The 20,774-nt window shown below is 44.6% G+C and overlaps 1 protein-coding gene across 1 annotated transcript in view; it reads right to left on the bottom strand.

The window, feature by feature from the left end:
- Positions 1–20,774, bottom strand: part of Mreg (melanoregulin) — a 49,820-nt gene that overhangs the window by 22,344 nt on the left and 6,702 nt on the right. The window contains exon 2 of the mRNA XM_051190437.1: positions 10,001–10,160. Within this exon, the coding sequence (XP_051046394.1) occupies positions 10,001–10,160 (160 nt within the window). The remainder of the gene's footprint in view (positions 1–10,000; positions 10,161–20,774) is intronic.

Here is a 20,774-nt window from a genome sequence, read left to right on the forward strand (position 1 = left end):
GGTAATTAATCATCAAGGGTACCAGGTTCTCAGACAAACACTGCACAGGCAAGTACTACTAGCAACCTGTGGCCCCAACACACACTTCCTGCATGACTACAACACACACTGCTTAGGGAAAAAGGAACTAAGCTCATCTTAACTCAGATCCCCAGAAAATTGCCCCAAGTTAAGTGCTTTGATAACAATGATGACAGTAAACCAGAAAAAACAAAAGAGGGTGGGATGGGGTATGACTTTTCCTCACCTGATCAGTAATTAAACCTGACAATTATTTACTGCACCTGTCCATTCATTAGCTACACAGCCTGCTTCTTAAATTGCACAACCATACAGCCACACAGCTCACTCCTGGGCTGGAAACAAAACAACCATGCATAACAAGTATGGATGAGCTGGGTGATGCTGGCTGAGCACCTTTAATCCCAGCACTTGGAGGCAGAGGCAGGCAGATCTCTGTGAGTTCGAGGCCAGCCTGGTCTACAGAGCTAGTTCCAGGACAGGTTCCGAAGCAATACGGAGAAACCCTGTCTCAAAAAACCAAAACAGCTCTGGATAATGTGGGGAAAAATAAATGACTGGCTTCAGAAGACTGATGTAACACTGCAAAAACAAATGTGACCGATGGCTTCATGCACTCTCAAACTAGTCAATTTTGGAGGAATTCCACAAAGCCTGCTTCGGCCACTCCTAGACACACAGCCTCTGGCCTCCCCTTCCCTTTCCCAGAGCACCTACAGTAGAAAATAAAGCAAAACAATTTAGAATTTTATTTGACTAAAATCTATGAATACAAAGTAACATCCCTGAATTGTATCCAAACAGTAAGAAAGCCAAAGGAATATAAAAGTCCCCACCGTGTAGCAGCAATCTATACGATTTTACTTGAATGAGATATTCATAGCTGTCCATCTAGCAATCAAAATTACCTTTCCCGGAAGTACCCATAAATCCAACCTCATTGCTTATCAAGCTGCATACCACCTACTAGCATAGCTATTTGCGATGTGTTACGCTAACTTGTACTTTCATTGGACAGATTTTTTAGTTTGCAAAACAATGTGATTAGAGGCTGGGGAGATGGCTCAGGGGGTAAAGTGTTTACTGCACTTGCAGAAGACCCTGAGTCTATATCCTCATCACCACAGAGAAGCTGGGCAGGGTTTGTCAAGGAACCCAGAGACCTAGCCACTGAGCTCCAGGGATCCTCCTCACTGCTAGACTCACAGGCACAAGTGTCACCATGCCCAGCTTTTAACATGGGAACTGGGGCTCTGAACTCAGGTCCTCAAACTTGCATAAAAAGCTGTATTACTGCCGGGCAGTGGTGGTGCACGCCTTTGATCCCAGCACTCAGGAGGCAGAGACATGTGGATCTCTGGGAGTTCGAGGCCAGCCTGGTCTACATACAAATCGAGTTCCAAGACAGCTGAGACTGCTACCCAGAGAAACCCTGTTTGGATATAGCTAGATAGAGATAGAGATAGAGATAGAGAGAGAGGGAGATATATATAGATAGATAGATAGATAGATAGATAGATAGATAGATAGATAGAGATATGAAGCACAACTCAGGAAGAGACTCAGTAGCACTAATTCTAAAGCAAACCTTCCTTATCATTTAACAAGAGAACTGAAAAACAGACACAATAGCCAGAACTTGAGCTCCTCTGGAACATGTAAACAATAGTCACATTGTCACAATTCCCCTACATACAACATCCTAGATACTTTTCAAGTAGCAGTCACAGGTTGGACTTTTCTAAGTTCTTGGCCCTGGGCTGACAGACCTGTTACCTTCCCTTTCCCATTCTCTAATCAACACTGATCCAAGCCCCTTTCTCCTCAGACAATATTAAGTCCACTAAGCTCTTTGTTTCTCTTACTCATTTGTTCTTTTAAAATAAACAGTTCATTTGTTCCTAAGATGGCTGTGAGAAGCCTAGCATCGAATCCATGACTACTCCAGGCAGGCAAGAATCTTAGATGTGCTCAGGAGTTTTGGGGACAACCAGAGCTAAAACTAAGGTCACTGGAGACTTAGCTTGCTTATTCCTCAATGTTTCAAATGTGGAAATGATCAACTGGTTTTTGGCTTGATTTTAGGGTTTTTGTTTGTTTGTTTTCAAGACAGGTTTTTTCCTGTGTAACAGCCCTCACTGTCCTGGAGTGAGTTTTGTATACCAGGCTGGCCTCAAGCTTTCTGGGATCCACCTGTCTCTGACTGAGTGCTGGGATTAAAGGCGTGGGCCACCACATTAGGCTGTTACTCTGAGACAGGTTTATAGTTTTACTTTCTTTTCAACCCCATCTGACTTACATGAATTGGGGTGTGGGAAGAAAAGGACAAGTCTTACTAGCAGATTGCTTTGTACCTGCCAATAAAAAAGTGGCCTTCCTTATCACAAATACTACACCACAGGGGCGTGGCAATCTGCTTCAGGGACATAAAGCCCTGGGTATGTATGGAGGAAGTTGGCCAATTTCTGCCCAGCTAGTCCGGCCTATTTCACAGAGCTGTCAGTACTTATAAGTACATTAACCACTTCCACAAATCTTCCAGCAGCTTCAGGAGGAGGAAGCCAATGAGGGCAGAGCCTCAAGAACAGTACAACAGGCATGGTGGCACATGCCTTTTAATCCCAGCAGTTGGGAGGCTGAGGCAGAAAGAAATCAAGTTTAAACAACACAAAACATCCAGGTACAAGGTTTTCACCAGTAATATCAGCAGTCAGGAGGCAAAGGAAAAGGAAAACCAACTTTTGCAAGTGGCCCTCCCCACGTGCACAGCATGCACACGCAGCACTCTCCCCCCCCCATCTATCCCCCAAAAAAGATAAATAAATGAAAGAAAATAATTTTAAGCAGATGCTTGTATTCCAACCCTGGGTGCCTGGGAACAGGCAGATCTTGGGTTTGTGATCCAACTGGTCTAGTCTAGTTAGTTCCAGGCCAGCAAGAGAGACTATGTATCAAAACCCAAGGTGGACAGTACCTGGAAGAGTAGCACCTGGGGTTGTCATTTGGCCTCCACATGCATATGGGTTAAAGGTGTGCACCACTGCCCAGCCCAGAAGAATGTTTCTAGTCAGACGGGTTTGTAGGTCTCACAGACCTGAGCTGGGATCCCAGTTAGCCCATTCATTCCCTCCAACCCTTTGAGATGACTCAAAGTTTCCTAGGCATACTTGCTGAAAGTTCTCCTCCCTTAGCTTCCAAGAACTCAGTACTTGTCAGGACAGCGTGCCGCACACACACCCTTTAGCACATAGCACAGTATCTCTAATACCTAGAACACCTTCGGGATCACTAATACCTAGAAAATGGAGCAAGACCCCTGGATCCTCAGATCCTATGCGTTTTTAATTCCCCCTCTAAGCCACCTAAATACAGATGGATCAAGCAAAGTAAAGAACAGAAGCATTTGGGATGTAGGCCGGGCTCAGTCTTAGAGCACTTGCACAAGGCCTGTCAGAGCACAGGCAAAAGTACGATGCACTGTGAACAAAGCCTTGGGGGGACTGTGAGGGAGGCTCCAGGAAGAAAGGCAGAGGGCCCTTTACCTCAGGCGCATTTTGTTCCCTGGCTTGTTCTTAGATGTGATTTTGTGTCTCCTGGGCTAAACATTACATTCAATTTATAAGACATGTTTATTCTTGTTGGATGTCAGAACATAGAACCCAATCTGGTCAGTGTGCCCTGAATCTGGATACTGCCTTCTGCCTTGCTTTTGGGCTTTGCCAGGCAGAATCTACAGCACTCACCAGGCAATTGTGCTAAGATTGGTCTGTCCTAAGAAAGTTCTGGGAGAGGGATACTCTGTCAATATTTAGTATGTGCTTGCTGGTGTTATGTATGTATGTACATATGTATGTTTTTCTGATCATGTTTTTCTGAACTCATACAACCTTCCTTGGATCATTGTTTTCAGTGTACTGTGTATAACAGTGTACGGAATGAAACTGAAGTCAGGTTGTCTACAGCATTAGACTGTAGTCTTCCCCTTTCTTTCAGGTTCTCAGATCCCAGGTCCAGCAGACAAGATCTGCTCAGGTCTGCTGAAAAGTCACCAAGGCCCTAGGTTGATCCCTAGCACCTCAAACAAACAAACAAAAAGATGTGTTCCATGACTCAACTATTTGGATCTCCAAACGAAAGGCATCTGGGAGAACCCAGAGCTACCTGGAGAACTGCTTAAACTATCCACTGTTATTTTGCTCCTCCTTGGCTGCTGTGAACTTGCAGTCCTATCTCCAACACCAGACTGTAGGCAATCAGTTGGCCCTGAAAGGGTGAGGCTTGCCCGTGCTCTGGAGACCTGCTGGGGCGGTAATACAGAGAGAGCCCAGCCGGAACATCCAAGTCTCCAGTGCTTCAAAAATCATCCACGTGGCTGCTCTGTGATCAGGCCAGCCCCTCCTTTCTCTTTCTCCCTGCAAATGTCCCAATCGACTTTACTCTCTGCTGTTCCTTTTTTGGGTTAAGGACATAATATCCCGAGTATATGATCCAACACCAGAAATAGCTCCACGGAAGGCCAGATACTATTTTAAACATTACAAGAACTGTGTGCTATGCCTGGCAACACAGTACCAGAACCTAGTCCTGATACTATGATTTTGTCTTAGTAATCTAAAAAATACTAATGGTACTTAGCTGTTCCTCTCCTCTCCCCCAGGTTTGTCCTGATGTGGTTTCTACAGGATTATTCCATCCACCCTAGCATCCGGTGACTGTGTGCCACCTGTTGGTGTGTAAATAGTATCTGAGAGACAAGCTGGCAGGTTCCTATCATGACAATTGCATACATTTTTGATCATGTGATTACTTAAAAGTAAACACAGACTATCTAGAATTCATTATGCCTTAAAAAGTACTTGAAAGTGTTGATGAGATTGATCCAACATTTAACATGTATTTTCTTTTTTTAAAAATAATTTTTATTTGTTTTTATTTTATGTGCATTGATGTTTTACCTGTATGTATGTCCGTGTGAGAGCATACAGTCTCCAGGAACTGAAGTTACAGACAGTAGTGAGCTGCCATGTGGGTGCTGGGAATTGAACCTGGGTCCTTTGGAAGAGCAGCCAGTGCTCTTAACCACTGAGCCATCTCTCCAGCCCCCATGTATTTTCTTATCCCTTTTGAGTGTCAAATCTACACTGGGCACACAACTGAGTGGCAGAACACCTGCCTCACAAATTCAAGATCCTGGGCCTACTCCCAGCACTGCAAAACTAAGTACCGAGTGCTCAGAGAGCTGATGCTGGAATTTGGCAAATGGTGAGCGCCATGGGTCACCACGGAAAATCATAAGCTGAGAAACACTTCCGGCCCCTCACCAAGGATGGTGCTCCACCCACTCGTGAAAATGCCTTTCTTACTCACTGGCTTCAACAAATCATACGTTGGGTCCACTTTGTCAACACTTTCTGAAACCTGGTCTAAGTCTAAAGTTAATCACTTGTGGTGAGTGTTCCTTCCACATTACTTATTACGTCTTGGGACTCATAAAGCCCCCAGATTCAAATCCTGACTCTACACCTAAGAGGCATGTGGCCTGAGTGAGTCGTTTAAAATGGGAGCAATAACAGTACTTACTTCACTGAGCTGTTACAAGGGCACCCTAAGACACAAAACCTGAGGCGGCTAGTGCTGAACAGTTTTCATTCTTATTATCTTGGACAAAATCAGTACATGTACTATTGATTTTACAAATGAGTAAATCAGATGCTTTGACAAAAAATCTCAAACAATTATAAAGCTCCTTAGAACTGAGTACTGTATAGAGGAGAAGCAGTTTAATGAGCAAGGACATACAGACAATGATTAATGACACTGAATGACACCGTTTGCTATTTCTTAGTCCGGCATAAAGCACTTCTAACCTTCATTCAAGGAATCGCTTTTCACTGCTTGCGGGGCTGTCCTTTCTTCTGCTAGGAGTCTAGTTTCCATCAGTGTTTGAGGGCTTGCATAAAAGCAAGTGAATTCTGCCTGTGAGATTCTAATGATGTTACTTTTCATATTTTTTTTTTGACACTGCCAGTTAAGTTGGGGGCCTTTTCCTCATTGCATATCCTCTCTTCTTCATGCTTTTCCATCCAGAGTAAAAAGTCAGCCTTAAATGTGTACAGTTCCTCGGTAGCAGCTCGAATTCAACGCAGAGACTGTAGCTAGCACGTACGCTGTTCTGGAATTATTTTTCATTATTCAGAGAATCCTAAATATGTCCCTGGGTCTTTGGTACTGGCATTAGTAGCGGAGAAATACTGTTCAGTTCCCTTAACATGCTGTTTGAGTTTCCAAACAATACATTTGAAAATTATCTAGCATTCCTTTTATTAGATGGAATTTTATTTTTAAAACCCAAATCTTCTGTTTTATTAAAAATCTGTACCAATACTATCCTCTTTGAGAAATGAAGTAGCATAGTAATAAGCCTGAAATTTATTCGGACTTAAAATAACCAGTTTGTTGGCTTTCTACTTCATCTTCTTAAAAACAATGGTAGGTCCATTATGCAATCAGTCTGGACAAAGTGATAATACAGGAGTAGTGGACTCCATTCTGTATACACTTATGTATCTATCAGTAATCTATTAACATTTTGTTTAGCTGGCAAGTTCTTTAGTTCTTTTAAAAGCTGGCTATTTTATAATGGAAATATAGATTTTTTTTTTCCCGTTTCACTCTAAAAAGCAGAAGTTCCAACATTATAGGGCCCACATTCTCTGCATGGCAAATGGCTGTCTGGAGCTCAGCAACTGTGCCCATAAAGGCAGCATTAGCTCCTAATGCCATTCAGGGTTCTTGGTTCAGCGGAAGGGAACATTGTTCACTGATGTTCCTTCTGACCTAGTCGCTGCTACGATCTCAGATTTCAAACTCCATTCTGTACCCTCACTGTTCTGCTAGTCCCCATTTAAATTCTTTATTCTATTTTATTTTATATGTATAAGTGCTTTGCCTGTGTGTATTTACATGCACCATGCAGGTGCCTGGCGTCCATGGAGGCCAGAAGATGGTGTCAGATCACCTGCAACTAGAGTTTTACATAGTTGTGAGCTGCCATGTGGATGCTGGGAATTGAACCTGAATCCTCTAGAAGAGCAGCTGGGGCTGGTAACTACCCACCCCCACCTCCTGTTTCCATTTTAAATGCATGCATACACTGTGACACAGGAAAGCAACTCCTGAAAAAGACAGGGAAGGTCCTACTCATCTTATCGAGATGTCAAATACAGCATGGCTTCTAATAGCAAAAAAAAAAAAAAAAAAAAAAAAAAAGGAATTAGCCTCAACAGCAAAAGGTGCTGGCTGAATGAACAGAAAAATCCATGCAACAGAATATCAGAAAGTCTCCAAAAGCAATAATTAAATGTAAGCATAGAGAAATGGAAATGTGTCCAGAACACATTAAGCTGGAAGAAAAAAAAAGTGCAGACGACTATATGATCTATAGTCCAATCTGTGAAAAATGAATAATTTATATGCCTTCACTTCAATTTTTGAAAGATACAGCCATCTTTTATTAATCATATTACTTTTATGCTTTTTTTTTTCTAAAGAAAGGGAAGTCCTGTGAACAGATATTCAAATCATCTCATGTGTAGTAACCATCAAATCTTCATATTATTTACCTCGTTATCTTTCTTGGTAATATTCTCTGAGAGTCAAGCCTGATACCATTTCTTGAGCAAGAACAAGAAAACAAAAAACAAACAAGAAAAACCTCTATGTGGCCATTGACCATCCATACCTGGCTCACTTCGGAAGCTGCACTTGGGGAGTGTTCTGCAGCACCTGTTGCCTCTTCAACCATCACTTCAGAGATGCAAACAGAAGACAGACACAAGAGCTCCTTCTCCCAGGAGAGCTTCAGGGCTCAGCTGCAAACAAGCCCCTTGTGGGAGGCTAAATACCAAGAGCTGCTTAAGGAAGCCCTAGCCGTCACAGCCAGGAAACCACCTGTCTCTATGCCAACCCTAACCAAAGGCAACAGAATCACACCAAAACCAAAGCACCAGAACACATGCACTTCTAAAGTCACCCCTAAAAGCTGGGCAGGGTGGTGCAAAGGTCCTGGGCTGGCCAGGCCTACCTAGCGAATCCCCAGTCAGCCTGGGCTACACTGTGAGACCCTGTCTCAAAAATCAACGCAAACTAAACACCAGTTATCACTAACACTCCACAGCACACCCCAGTGCCTTCTTTCAGAGCTTCTAACTCTCCTTACTCTGAACTCTAAAGCATGAAGAAACGTGCAGTGTGTATTTGCTATGGGCGTCTACTCTGAGCTAACCAGCAAGCAGGGGGAGTGGAACAGCTTCAGACATAGTATTTGAATTTTTTTAACTTTGTTTTTTTTTTTTGTTATTTTGTTTTCCCAGGCAGTTCTAGCTGTCCTAGAATTAGTTCTGTACAACAGGTTGGGCTCGAACTCACAGAGATCTGCCTGCTTCTGCCTCCAGTGCCCAGCCTTGGAAATTATTTTATACAATACTCTAATACTACGTTTGAAAGAATGGAGGAACCAGGATCCTCTTTGCTACCCTGACTCACAGATCATTCTTTTTATATTCTAGTGTTCCAATGCCACTCTTTAGTCCTTAGGAGTGTTTCCAGATTTATTGTAGGGGGCTGGAGAGACGGCTCAGCAGTTGAGAGCATGGGCTGATCTTCCAGAGGACCAGGGTTCAAGTCCCAGCACCTACATGGCAGCTCACACCAATCTGTAACTCCAGTTCCGAGGCAGCTGACACCCTCACACAGATACATATGCAGGCAAAACACCAATACACATAAAATAAAGATATTTTTTAAAAAAAGACACTGTAAAAGGCATTCTAAATCGCATGGCTGTCTGATTGACACGAACAGTTTAAACCTTCAAACATGCAAACAAGCATGCGCTGTGCACGCAACCACACATACAACCTTTGATCTGGGTCCCGCTAACTCAGATCTAGTGGCAACATAAACCACCCTTCACATTTCAATCTGAATTATCTAACTGTGGCTTGTTAAACAACTGGAAAGATATGAGATGAATAATTTAAGATTTCAAGCCATCCTTTTCACTGCTCTTCAACAGCATTGCCTTACATGTAATCAATGTCGTTAAGGTAAAAATTAAGAATGAGTCCCATCAAGGTATCAAGCAAGCAAGTCTATCGACATTAACTAATAAATACTAAGATATTTGTCTCTCATGTCACACAACTTATCTATAGGCTGAGTCCCTACTACCAAGTACGTTGAGGCAGGAGTTGAAGAATTCAAGATCAGCCTGACCACCTGACGGTGTAATCATGTGTCATTCATTCTATCCAGCTAGTCTTTTGTATTTGAGACAGGGCTGTTGCCTCTGTATGTGTGGGCATGTATGAGCACACTCAAATATGTGCCTCTGTATGCATGTGGGTGCACGTGTGTGTGCGTGCGTGCGTGTGTCAGAGGACAACCTTCGGCATCGATCCTTGTTTCTACCTCATCTGAAACGAAGTCTTTCTTATTCACTGCTGTGTATTCCAGGTCAGTTGGCGTGTGGGCTTCTGGCAATTCTCTTGCCTCCACCTGCCATCTCCCAGTAGGGGCATGCCAGGATTAGACTTATGTGATAATGCAATTGACTTTTATATGGGTTCTGCGGATCACAACGCAGGTCAACAGGCTTGCACAACAAGCACTTTATCCCTGAGCCATTCTCCAGCCTTCCACCTTACCTTTTGAGACAGACCTCTCAATGAACCTGGGGCTCGCTGAGTCAGCTAGACACAGCTGAATCCTCCTGTGTCTCAGCCTCCCCAGCACTGAGGTGACTGGCATGTGCTGCAATGCCCAGCTGTTTTATGAGTTCTAGGGTATCAGACTCAGACCCTCACGTTTGCACAACAGGTCCTGTGCTGACAATGCCAAGCTCCACCCCCATCCTGCAACAGCAATTTCTTACCACCTAGTGTCAGCTATACATAGTGAGACATCAAAAAGTGCTTACCTCTGAGTCTTTGGTCTGCTGATTACGGATGACTATCAGATTGTACAAGATCCTGTCGTCGTCTGCTTCTGTGTGGGACACATCATGAGGCATGCTCCATAAATTCTTCTCATCGTCCCTCTCCAGAGTTGCTCCAAATGAGGAATACGGATTGTTACCACTGTGAAATACAGAAAGCAAGCATAAGGATTTTGTTATGTATGTATTATATACATATATATGTATAACATATTCCATATTATGCATGCATATTTTACAATATAAATGAAAACATAAATTATCTATGACAAAAGGATCTAAGTTATTTTTTAATAATTAAGCATAAACACAATACAATTAACAAAATTAAACTAATCTCTTATTTATTTGCTTGTTTGTTTATTTTTCAAGACAGGGATTCTCTGCGTAGCCTTGGTTGTCCTGGATCTAGCTCTGTAAACCAGGCTGGTCTCATAACTCAAAGACTGACCTCCCTCTGACTCCCAAATGCTGAGATTAAAGGCATGGGCTACTACCGCCCAGCAGTTAATCACTTTAAAAATAGTCAAAAAGGGGTGACAAGATGGCTCAACAGGTAAAGGTGCTTGCTATCAAGTCTGATGTCCTGAGTTCGATCCCTAGCATTTACACATAGGAGAACCAACTCCAGAAGTTGTCCTCTGACCTGTACAAGTGCACAGTTTTAAATAGCATAAACCAGACAGGTATGGCAGGCGACACATACCTGTAATACCAACACTTGAGAGGTAAAGCAGGACAATCACATGTTCAAGTCTAGCCTGGACTACACAACAAGACTCTGTCCTCCAAAGCCAAGAATAAATAAAACAAAACAGACAAGTAACAAATAGTAAAAATATTAGAAAACAGCTGTAATCACATTTATAGACAAGAAGTGATTATTACAGCTAAACATGAAATTCAACCGAAAACAAACATGAAGAGATGGAATTTTATTAGCTTTGAGGTCAGCGTAAACCTGAAGTGTGGCTGGAACTATAGTACAATGGGAAAGCACTTACCTAGCATGTGCTAGGCCATGGGTGCAATTCCTAGCACGCACACACACATACACACACACTCAAAACACACCCAAACCACACACACACACACACACACACACACACACACACACACACACACACACACGATACTGGAGCTGGAGAAATGACTCAGTAGTTAAGAGCACTGACTCCTCTTCCAGGGCTCAGACCACATGGTGGCTCACAACCAGCTGTAACTCCCATTCCAGGGGATCTGATGCTCATTTTGGCCTCTGTGGTACTACGCACATTTTTGGTACACAGACATACATGCAGGCAAAAGACTTGTATACATAAAAATAATAAAGTATTATGATTTATTCATTTTCATTTTTATGCATTGGTGTTTTGCCTGTGTGTGTCTGTGTGACAGCATCAGATCCCCTGAAATGGGAGCTACAGACAGTTGTGAGCTACCATGTGGGTGCTGAGAATTCAACCTGAGTCCTCTGGAAGAGATTTCAGTTGTAGACAGGGGTGATGGTTGAGTAAATTAAAATATTTCCTGCCTCGAGAGATGGTTCAATAGTTAAGAGCACTGGCTACTCTTCCAGAGGACCCAGGTTCAATTCCAAGCATCCACATGGTGACTTAAAACCATCTGTAACTCCAGTTTCAGGGGAGCCAACAACCTTTTTTGGCTTCCAAGGGTACCAGTTGCACACATGCAAGCAGTCAAAATATCCATACACATTTTTTTTTTAATTGGGGCCAGGGACAGTGGTGTACACCTTTAATCCCAGCACTCAAGAAGCAGAGGAAGGTTGACCTCAATGAGTTTGAGGACAGCCTGGTCTATTTAGCAAGTTCCAGGCCAGGCTAGACTACATGGTGAAACAAAAACAAAAACCACTTGCTGCCCAAGGCTGAGGACCAGAGTTCGAATCCCCCTAATGGAAGTGAAAGCTGGGTGGGAATGGCAGCCTACCTGTAATTCCAGACTCAGAAGAGCAAGCTGGCTAGCAAGACTAGCCATGATACTGGCACAGCTGTATCTGACTGAGAGACTCCGTCTCATCAAAAAAGGTGGGAGAGTGACAGACATTGATGATCTGACACTAATGCTGGGCCTCCACATTCATGTGTTCCCATGTGCCTGCACTCCCACATACATGTATGTCTAGGTACGCACACGTGGAAAAGGAAAGTTCGGTTACCTTGCTTTGTACCTTGTTTCATGATTGTTTTCCTTTACAACATATACCAATGTTTGGCCTCAGGGAGGCCGGTGACAGAGCAGCACACACACGACATGCCTGTACATAGCCCTAGTTAGCTTCTGAAGGACAGGACAAACAAGGCCTCACTGGAGCTACCCACTACCTTTAATAACATGTATGAAGCACGATTACGCCTTAATCACGGGGCTCAGTAAAACTGCGGGCGTATGGACATGACTCCTGTCTCTGGTCCTCACTAGAAACAAGAATGGGAAAGTCCTACTGGATGAACACAGGGTTATATAATTTAAAACTATGGTAAGCTCTATAAAGGGGGCATTGTAGGAGCACATCTACGATGGCTCGCAGAAGATGGGTGGGAATAATGAAGAAGCCATGCTGGAACAGTAAGGACGCAGCGGACAACAGAGGTGTCAGCAAGGAAAGTCTACGCTAAAACTCAATAGGTACATTGAAAGAAAGGGAACACTGGTCAGAAAAAAATGAGCGAGGCTGGAGAGGCAGCTCAGGGCTGAAGACACCGGACTCTCAGGGTCATGCAACTAACAGTTTTCTAGGGTAGTTTTACCCTGAGCAAAGGCAGAATTGTGATAAGATGTGAGCAGCATTAACATCTTAAAAAGGATCTTCGCAGGTAAAGTATGAGGAATGCCTGAGAGGTGTGAGGAGATGATTCAAAGGCCTATTAACTACACAGTTCTGGAGAGAGGCATGGGCACAGGCCTGAAATCCTAGTACATGGGAAGCTGAGACAAAGGATCAAGAATTCAAGGGCTGTCTGAGCTACAGAGCAAGCTTGTAGCTTGGGGCCAGCCTGTGTTACACAGAGATACACTGTATAAAAAGAAGAGGGAAGGGAAGGAGAAAACAAGATGTGACTAGGGTGTGATCCCTGGCACCAGAGTAAGTGCACAGATCCCATACTAAGCAATTTAGGTAACTCAAGTGAGAGACCATGGGTGACAGGATTTGAATGACGGTGTGGAGTTGATGAAAATCGTGCTATCCATGACCACACACAGCAGAATTCGTGTGCTGAAGCCGAACTCGGTGGGAGGGCTGCCAGGGGGGTGGGAAGAGGCATGATCACGCTGAGCTCTGAGTTATTTCCCAGACAGAGTGATACCACTTTGAGGCAGAACTAGAATGCCCAGTGACCATGGGCTAGCAAATATGTCAAACGTGTAACATGAGGGGTGACAAATGAAAACAGACAGAAGACATCCAGAAAAGCAGAAGGAGGCACCTGGGAAGAAGGGAAGAGAGTAAATGACAGGTAGGCTGAAGGTAAATGTCAAGACGTTCACGAACATGACACACCTGGAAGCCGCACTGAGGAAGTCTCACAACAGGAAGCAAGAACCAGTCACCGGACTGGGAATCAAGAGAGGCGCCCCACGTGCCCTAGAGTGAGTGGGTGCAGACCAGGTTGTCAATCAAGTCCTCAGACTTGGGAAAGACAGTCAGGACCCACGCAGGGAAACCAGGGCAAAGGTGGAGAGAGGGGGTTGTAGAGATGTCTCAGCAGTTAAGAGCACTGGCTGCTTTTTTCAGAGGTCATAAATTCAAGTCTCAGCAACCACATCATGGCTCACAACCATCTGTAATGGGATCTGATGTTCTCTTCTGGCATGCAGGAGTACATACAGACCGAGTACTCATATATGTAAAACAACTCATGTTTAAATTTGTTTAAAAAATAATAAATCTATTCCATTGGGGGGGGTGGGGAGAACATCGGAGCCAAAGCCAGTCACCTGACCCAGCATGGGACCGAGATACCAAGTCCTGAACAGTGTTGGTGAAACCCCTAGCTAGCACACTGAAATTTAGGACCTGAACTAGACAAGAGTGCTATGGGAGAGGCAGCGATGTACCAGGCAGGAGTCAGACACCACCAGGCACACCTTCTCAGGCTGACCAGTGATGGCAGCTAAAACCCCCAGGGCCCAGGGCCAGGGTCCAGGGCCAGGGTCCAGGGCCTGCTATTTTTTTGTTTTTTTGTTTGGTTGGTTGGTTTTGTTTGTTTGTTGTTGTTCTTCAAGACAGGGTTTCTCTGTGTAGCCCTGACTATCCTGGATTCACTCTGTAGACCAGACTGGCCTTGAATTCAGATACCCATCTGCCTTTAGGGTGCTGGGATTAAAGGTATAGGGCCATACAGGTATGGTGGTGCACACTTTTAATCCCAGCGATCGGAAGGCAGAGGCAGGCGGATCTCTGTGAGTGTGAGGCCAGCCTGGTCTACAGAGCCAGTTCCAGGACAGCCAAGGCTACAGAGAGACCCTGTCCCAGAACATAAGAGGGGCGGGGCATGAGGGAGGGGGAGAGAGAATGAGGATGATGAACCATTGAAGGGAGAGGCAAAAGATGGCGTTTGCTCTGTGCATACGGGCTTCAATAGGCATGCTGAACTAATTCACCCATTCAAATCTTCACTCCAGTTATTTACTAATCAAAAATCATTCATCAAAATCACAGATTTTGATGCCCAAGTACTTCTTTGTATGTGGAAACAGGATGCTGTCTCCACCCTTACAATTCAGTAAGGTAAGTGCATTGGACAGCACAAAATGACCTAAGCGGAGAGGAAGAAATGACCAATTGCATGAGAGGAGAAGGAAGTTCAAGAGTTTTTATGGAGACATCAGCCTTTCCACCCAAAGGAGGAGCAAGGGCAAAGTACCCCAGCAGAAAAACAAGAACGGGCAGCAGGGAGGCTTCACGTGCCGGCACGCTGGGGCATTTCAAGCTCTTGCGCAGTGACGAAGTGAGGTAAAGAAGCAGGGGTGATCTGATGTCAGACTGAAGATAGTGCTAGGCTTTTGTCCCTCGAACTGTGACAGGCCAGACCAAAGGGCTGTGGAGTGATAACTGAAGAAAGGAAACTGTGTAGTTGGGCATGGTGTCACAATTAACTGTCACATGAGGAGGGGTATGTGCCTTAGTCACTGTTTGACTGCTGTGAAGAGACACCATGACCAAGGCAAGTCTTGGAAAAGAAAGCGTTTAATGGGGGTGTCTGCTCACAGCTTCTGGCTCTATCTATTACAGTCATGGCAGGGAGCATGCTGGCAATGAGTGAGCCCGGTTCTTTTTGCCTAACTAGCTCTTGCAGCACCACAGACTTATATCTAGGGTTCCCCATTCCACCTCTCCTGTTATACAGCCATCTGGGACAGGAAGGACTAGAGGCATTATGCCACCTGATAAATAAGAACTAAACTTCTCCAAAGAAAGGCTGGCAGTCCTTTCTTAGTGAGGTCCCTGTCAGGGACTCACTGAGCAACTGTGTCGTAACAAGCACTGAGAGGCTACCTCTACTCATTAACACTGACCCTTCTCCTGGACCTGCAGATGGTCAGTGGGTAGCCAAGAGCAGGACAAAGCTTAGTGCATCTGCCTTCTGGTTTCATTTGTCTGCACACAGACATGTTAATCATTTAAGGAGTGTCTTGTTGAAAAACTGGTAACACATAGTTGATTAGCAACAAATTTATCTAACCTATCCTCATCCCTCTTCAAGACCAAAAGCGTGAAGATAAGATAAATAATGTACTTTCCAGACTGGTGGAACATCCAGCTGTCACCTTTTACAACATCCTTCTCTGAATCCCCTGGAGTTCAGCCTAGAAGTTTCCAGTATTCCCTAGACTTGTAGTCATATGGATTCCAGGAACACCGAAGCCTCACCCACAGATAGACCACCTCATGATGAGATCATCCCTTAAGTGGGATCAATACCCCATGACAGTAACTGAACACCCTTAGCCCCAAGGGACAGCAATCATCGCACAAGAACTGGACTGCATGTGCACACACACACACACACACATACACACACACACACACACACACAAGACTTCATCTAATACCAAATGCTTGCCACTTCATCTGTAAAGCAGAGAGACATAATAGGAAGGTTAAAATGTAATACACATAGAAATGCTCACTGCCCCAACAGGTTCTCCCTCCTGAATTCTCCCCATACCCAGGCTTGCCCTAAATAAGGTGTGGGGGGGGGGGAGGTTCTGCAGTTAGCCCATGAAGAGCCTCAAGCTCTGCCTGTCACTGATACTCAGAAGACAATAGAACAATGGAAAGCAGGAAAGAACCAACAGGTGCTGCCCTGGGTGAACGAGTGTCCATCAGTGTTCCCCCACCCTTCCGAACCTTCTCATCTCTGTAGAGCCACACTGCCACGCCCTAGTGTCTCCCCATCAGGAGCCACATGGCCATGTTCTTCAGTACTAAGAAGTCTTTAAAGTAGAGTGAAGGTGGAGTCCAGCCTCTAAATAAGAGAGTATTCCAGCAATGACTCTTAAAAGAATAGTCACGGGGGGGGGGGGGGGGTTAGGGAGAGACAGCTCAATGGGAAAAGAGGTCATCCTTGCAGCATGGGTATGTATATGGTAGGGTCCTTTGGATTCCCAGCCTAGTCTACTGGTGAGTTCTAAGTCAGCCAAAGAACCCTGTCGCAAAAGACAGATGGACAGCTCCTGAAGAATGACACCCAAGGAGGTCCCTTGATCTCCAAATGCACCCACACAAGTGCATGCACAGACACACACCCATGAACATACATACACAAAAGTGCATGCACACAGAGTGCATGCACATACATCCACCCATGAACACACACACACACACACACACACACACACACACACACACACACACTTCAGAAAGAACCATAAAAGTGGATTCTTTGAGGAGTATTGGAAGTGTATGTCTAGCCAATCCAGAGTCCCCAATCTTGATCATCACAGGTTCCTTAACTCCAGCAAACACATCAACCCACCTTACCCTGAAAGCAGCCAGGAAAGACCAAGCTAAAAAAGTGTAAGGCAAATAACCCAAGGTAAAGCTGCTTGGGAACCTTTGTGAGCCCCAGACAAGGAAGTAGGCAAGTGTGTGAACCCAATTCATAGTGGCCAGGAGCCCCAGGAGCCTTGGAAGGACACTTGAAGGAAGGGGGTTCCCAGCCAGCAGCTGCCCTCTCTCTACCTCCCCCATATAACCATGTCTAAACGGTCCTAAAGAAAGAGAGAGTGGCTGCTTTGCCCCTGGCCACCATCTGCTGATGATAAATATTTTATGAACCTCAGGCATTTGAGAAGCCTCTATGATGTTACAACCCCTGCAGAAGCTACTCTCACTCCCAAAGAAGAGGTCTTGCATTTCACCCTAATCTCACCTCAGGGCATAAGACCCAAAGTGATCAGGAGTCTTCTTTCAATGCCTTTAAGTAAAAACTCTGCCTGGGGACATGGTTTGCAAAGTGCTTGTCAGCATGAAAGCCACTTTCAAGGAAAGCCTGGGATTCCTCGCCACTGCCAAGGACCCTGTGTAAAAAGATTTTGAAAAGACCCACAAAATACCACATCCTAGATGGCTGCTGGCCAGAAGTTCCAGTGACCTCACTGGTTTGAACTTGGGCCTTGGGTCAGCGATGGCTCATAAAAGGTTAAAGCTGTGAACAGCAAAGGCAGCAAATCCTGGGTCTAGAAAAACGGACCTCAAGAATCCTCCCCTTCCTCTGTCCATCACCCCAGGAGGAGCTGGCCAGCCCCTGAGCTCTTCCCTCTCTATCCTGCTCGTCCCCTCCCCTGTCTTCTCCCTCACTCCCTCTTGCCCTCTCTCCCTCCATCCCCTTCCATTCATTCTTCTTTCCTGTCCTCATTTCTAAGACAGTCTGGTTTTGTTTTGTTTTTTAACCTACTTGATCCAATGTTTAAACGTCTGTGAGTTTAACGTCAGCCTAGTCTTCACAGTGAGACCCTGTCCCTAATAAATACATAAACAAACATGTTACCACGAATTTAAGCCTTGTTCATTTCAACATTGTGAAGTTTTTTCTGGGCCCTGACCTACCTTCACACATGAATTCCTTCGACATCGGAGATGTGACATCCCTGGAAATGAAGGATGAGAACCTCAGGTCCCTGGCTTCGGTCCCCTCGGACTCATGATCTCCCTTCGGGCTTTCCATCCCCTTGGCTAAAGCAGACCCTGGTGTTGCATACATGGGTACTCCCCTGCAAAGCTAGCAGGGCAGCACTGTTTGTATTCACTCCCTCTGAGGAGGCACTGGAAGGGCTCCAGAAGCTGAGGCTCCAGCTTCCTCCTCCCCCAGCCTACCCAGACTCCTGGCTTTAAAGTCTATCCATATGAGGAAGATTCCAGATCAGCACCTGAATGTCTCCCAAATTTTCGACTTCCTCTCTCCAGTGAGATGTCTGACAGACAGCACTAGCTCACCATGACCCAAGCATGGACCTTGCTGCTAGTGGGCTCCCCGCTCCCATGCGGGCAGCCCTTCTTACAGGACTGTAGGAGTTTGTTTTTCTAGTCTATTCTTTTCTTTCTTTCTGCCTTTCTTTCTTTTCCTTTCTTCCTTTCTCTCTTAATTTTGTGTATGAGTGTTCTGCCTGTATGCATGTATTATACCACATGTGTGTCTAGAAAAAAGGCATCAGATCCCCAGATGTGTTACCGAGAGTTGTGTAAGCTGCTCTGTGGATGCTGGAACCCAAACCAGGCGCTCTGCAAAAGCATCAAGATTTCTTAACAGCTAAGCCATTTCTCCAACCTGGTTTCTCTGTTCTTAATCCAACAGCCAGAGTGATGTATTCTTCCACAATGTCAGTCAGGTCCTGTTAGCCCTCTGTAATGGATCATCTGTCAACCTACCCAGTTTCCTTCAGACACTCTGCCTCCCCCTTTACACATCACCTGCTGGGGGCCTGCTCTGACCAATCTGCTGTGATCATGCCTCCCTCTTCAGCTCTTAGAATATGCTTAATTCCTACGCGTTACATTTACTGTCTATTGCATCCTTTGCTTACCACCACCACCATTAACGAACATATGAGGACCTGGTTCTAGCCATAGTTTTTGCTATGATTATTATTATTAATAATAATAATCAAAAAACTAAGACAGGGTTTCTCTGTGTAACAGTCCTAGTTGTCCTGGAACTCGCTTTGTAGACCATGCTGGCCTCAAACTCACTGAGATCCTCCTGCCTCTGCCTCCCAAGTGCTGGGATTGCCACCACCTAGCACTTGCCCAGTGGTTTACTGCCAGTGTCTAACATAGTACCTAGCACACAACAAGATACTCAATAAATATTTGCTGAATTACTGAACATTTTCCCCCAAATTCACAGGCCTCTAAACAGTAGTGATTGAGGCTGGCATCTATGGCATTAGGCTCACGGACAGAAAACTGTTCACACTGTTCAGCTGATTGAATGGATGAGAATCAGGCTTAGTCTTGTGGGAGGAACAGATGATAAGCACATGTGTTTCTGTCAGATGATAGCCAGGCCTGTGAAGAAATGCACAGAGTTCAGAAAGCGGGGATGAGCAAGGTTGGACATGGAAGTCAGGGAAGGACTGTCTGATAAAATGACTGAGTTGAGATGGGAATAAAGTGAGAGCTATCCATGCAGGTAGCCAGAGAAAGAATATTCTAGGCAGAGAGGGTAAGATGCAAAGGGATTCCCTGAATTAGGGATTTGTTTAGCATATCTTAAGATCCAGAAAAGGATGAATAATTTCACAGTCTGTGCTGACCTTAGAAACACGCTATAATGTCATTGAAATGGAAACCACTCTCAAGCCCGCCAATAGAAAGGGTGAGTATAATGGGATCCACTGTGCAGCAGGATGCAAGCTCACCACACAACAGCATGAATGAATCCACAAAGTGGAGAGGAAAGAGGCGCGTGAGGATACACAAGGTTTGACCCCATTCGTGTGAAGTTTAAAGGCAAAACTAGGCTTCGTCTTTAAGGTGCACAGAGAGGTGGAAAGGCCATAAAGAAATACAAGAAAACAACTCTGATAAAAGTCTAGATAAGATCAGGGACGGGATGGGGTAATGAATGACATATCATATCGACATCTCTCATCTTGATCAGTGGTTACAGGAGTGTGCCCAGTACAGTTATTTATACCAAATGCCTTTTGTCTGTGTTATCATTTAAACACACATATGTTAAGCCCAGCACTTGAGTCAGAGGTCAGAGGTGGATGGATCTCTGTGAATTCAAGGAGAATCTGAATTCCAGGACAGTCAGAGAGAGAGAAAGATTCAGGATACTATCAAACTTTGAAAGAGGTATACTCTTGAGGTCTTGAGGTAAAATCTCACCAAAACTATTTTCCCAAAGGGCAAAAAATTAACAGAATATACAAAATATAACTGCCTCGGTTCAGATATGTATTAGCCCAGTGAAATAATCTTACAACTCTAATAAAGTATTTTAAGCAGAGTTTACTTTTTACACAAAGGTATAGTGATATAATCACTTCAAGACATTTAGAAAGTTCCAGGAAACCTAGATCATAAGTTGTACAACAGAAAAAAAAAAAAAATGCCACCTTCTAGGGACCTTCCAGTATCACATGACTGAAAGAAATGTCATCTCTAGGGACCTTCCAGTGTCACATGTCAAACTGAACAGGGCCGCTGCTCCAGGTTACCAGAGAAGAAAACCTTCAGAAGTCATCCTTGTGAGAACTGGAGAGCTGACAGCTCGGT

The sequence above is a fragment of the Phodopus roborovskii genome, unplaced genomic scaffold (genome assembly GCF_943737965.1).
Source record: "Phodopus roborovskii unplaced genomic scaffold, PHOROB, whole genome shotgun sequence".
In the NCBI taxonomy this organism is placed as follows: domain Eukaryota; kingdom Metazoa; phylum Chordata; class Mammalia; order Rodentia; family Cricetidae; genus Phodopus; species Phodopus roborovskii.